The sequence below is a fragment of the Condylura cristata genome, unplaced genomic scaffold, assembly GCF_000260355.1.
Source record: "Condylura cristata isolate star-nosed mole 26May11 unplaced genomic scaffold, ConCri1.0 scaffold00045, whole genome shotgun sequence".
NCBI lineage: Eukaryota > Metazoa > Chordata > Mammalia > Eulipotyphla > Talpidae > Condylura > Condylura cristata.
In genome coordinates, this window is record NW_004567146.1 from 1914919 (window position 1) to 1916326 (window position 1408).

Genomic DNA, 1408 nt, shown 5'->3' on the forward strand with positions numbered 1-1408 from the left:
ACAGGCAGATGGACGAAGTACACTGCTGAGGAGAGCAGAGCACAGGTCAGGAGAGGTCTGCCACGCCATGTGGTCACCTCTGGGGCAGGCTGGGATCAAACTCATGCGGAAGTGGCTTTAGCTTCTCAGTACTGTGCTTTAACGAACTGAGCCACCAGGGAGGGCTCAGAGCTTATAACACTTTTAAAGTCAATCTATCAAGGTTAAAACAGGTACATGGATTCACGAAATTTAAGACTAATATTACTATATTTACCACAGTGAAGATTAACCAAAATAAAGTCCCTTAAACATTAACTATTACTTAATGGCTTTCATTCTCCTAGAGACATCCTGTGGGGTAAAGTGAAGGAAGGAAGAGGAAATTTCTTGTAAATCAAATTAGGGGAAGGTTCTTTGAAGAACTTGTTAGAAAGTTTAAGTGAATTTTTTCTTGAAGTCTGAATGGTAGAAAACCTGATTAGCTCTGAATAAAACAACTTGGGTGAATTTCCATATCTAAAGACTAGATAGTAGGAAGTTTGAGTGGTTATTTAGAAACTGAATAGAAGGCTATGTGAGATAGAGTGATAAGATTTGGGTTTTCCTCAGTCTGGCCGTGAGAGAGACTTTGTAGTAACAGCCATTTGTTTTTATTAATGATCCAGTTGCTTAATGACTTTTAACTTCAAGAGGAATTTCTCTCCCTGGTGCAGTATTTGCTTGTCAGGGCCAGGTAGTGCCTTCTGAGGCTGAGGCAGTCCAGTTGTAAACTGAAAATTGCTCAGAATATTTTGGTATTACGGTTATACAAAAAAGGGAGGTCATAACATAACTTGGCTTGGAAACTCTGATTTTTTCAGAGCATTTCCATCTCCATCTGGAATATGTCAGTCGATAGAGGTTCCATAGCTTGTGTCATCTTTCTTCTTCCTACAGAGTTACAGGTTTCATTGAAGTTTTAAAATAACAAACGGCTTCAAAAGTCAAGCAATAAAAGGCCAGTACTCCTGAATTCACAATGTTTCAGCTTTGTGTATTTATGAAGATAACAGGAAAAACAGGTCTTCTTTTGAATCTGACTGTTCTATTACTATCCTCTGAGAAGGTCCGGGTCTCAGGGCTTTTGCTTGCTGCACAAGTGGGGAGCACCTGGCAGACCACATGTGCCCGAGTGGCGCTGGTGTCACACTTAATCCCACGGCCCACGTGGTCTCCTCCCTCGTCAGAGTCCATGGCTGATCGTTTCTGTTAATTTATTATATCAGCCCAAGATAAGCTCGCTAAACCTCTACATGGCACAGTGCTGTCTATAATCCAACCCCACGATGTGCTATGTGTATGGGCACAACTTCGTACATGTGAATCCACAGAAGTTGTTATCTCAACTGCTACTACTGTTGCAAGATGCCCTGCTGGTAGCTGCCCA

General features: G+C 41.8%; 1 protein-coding gene across 1 annotated transcript in view; it reads right to left on the reverse strand.

Moving 5' to 3' along the window:
- The window catches only part of LOC101625896, an 11253-nt gene that overhangs the window by 2381 nt on the left and 7464 nt on the right, over positions 1-1408 (reverse strand). The window contains exon 3 of the mRNA XM_012733995.1: positions 1074-1227. Coding sequence (XP_012589449.1) covers positions 1074-1227 — 154 coding nt within the window. The remainder of the gene's footprint in view (positions 1-1073; positions 1228-1408) is intronic.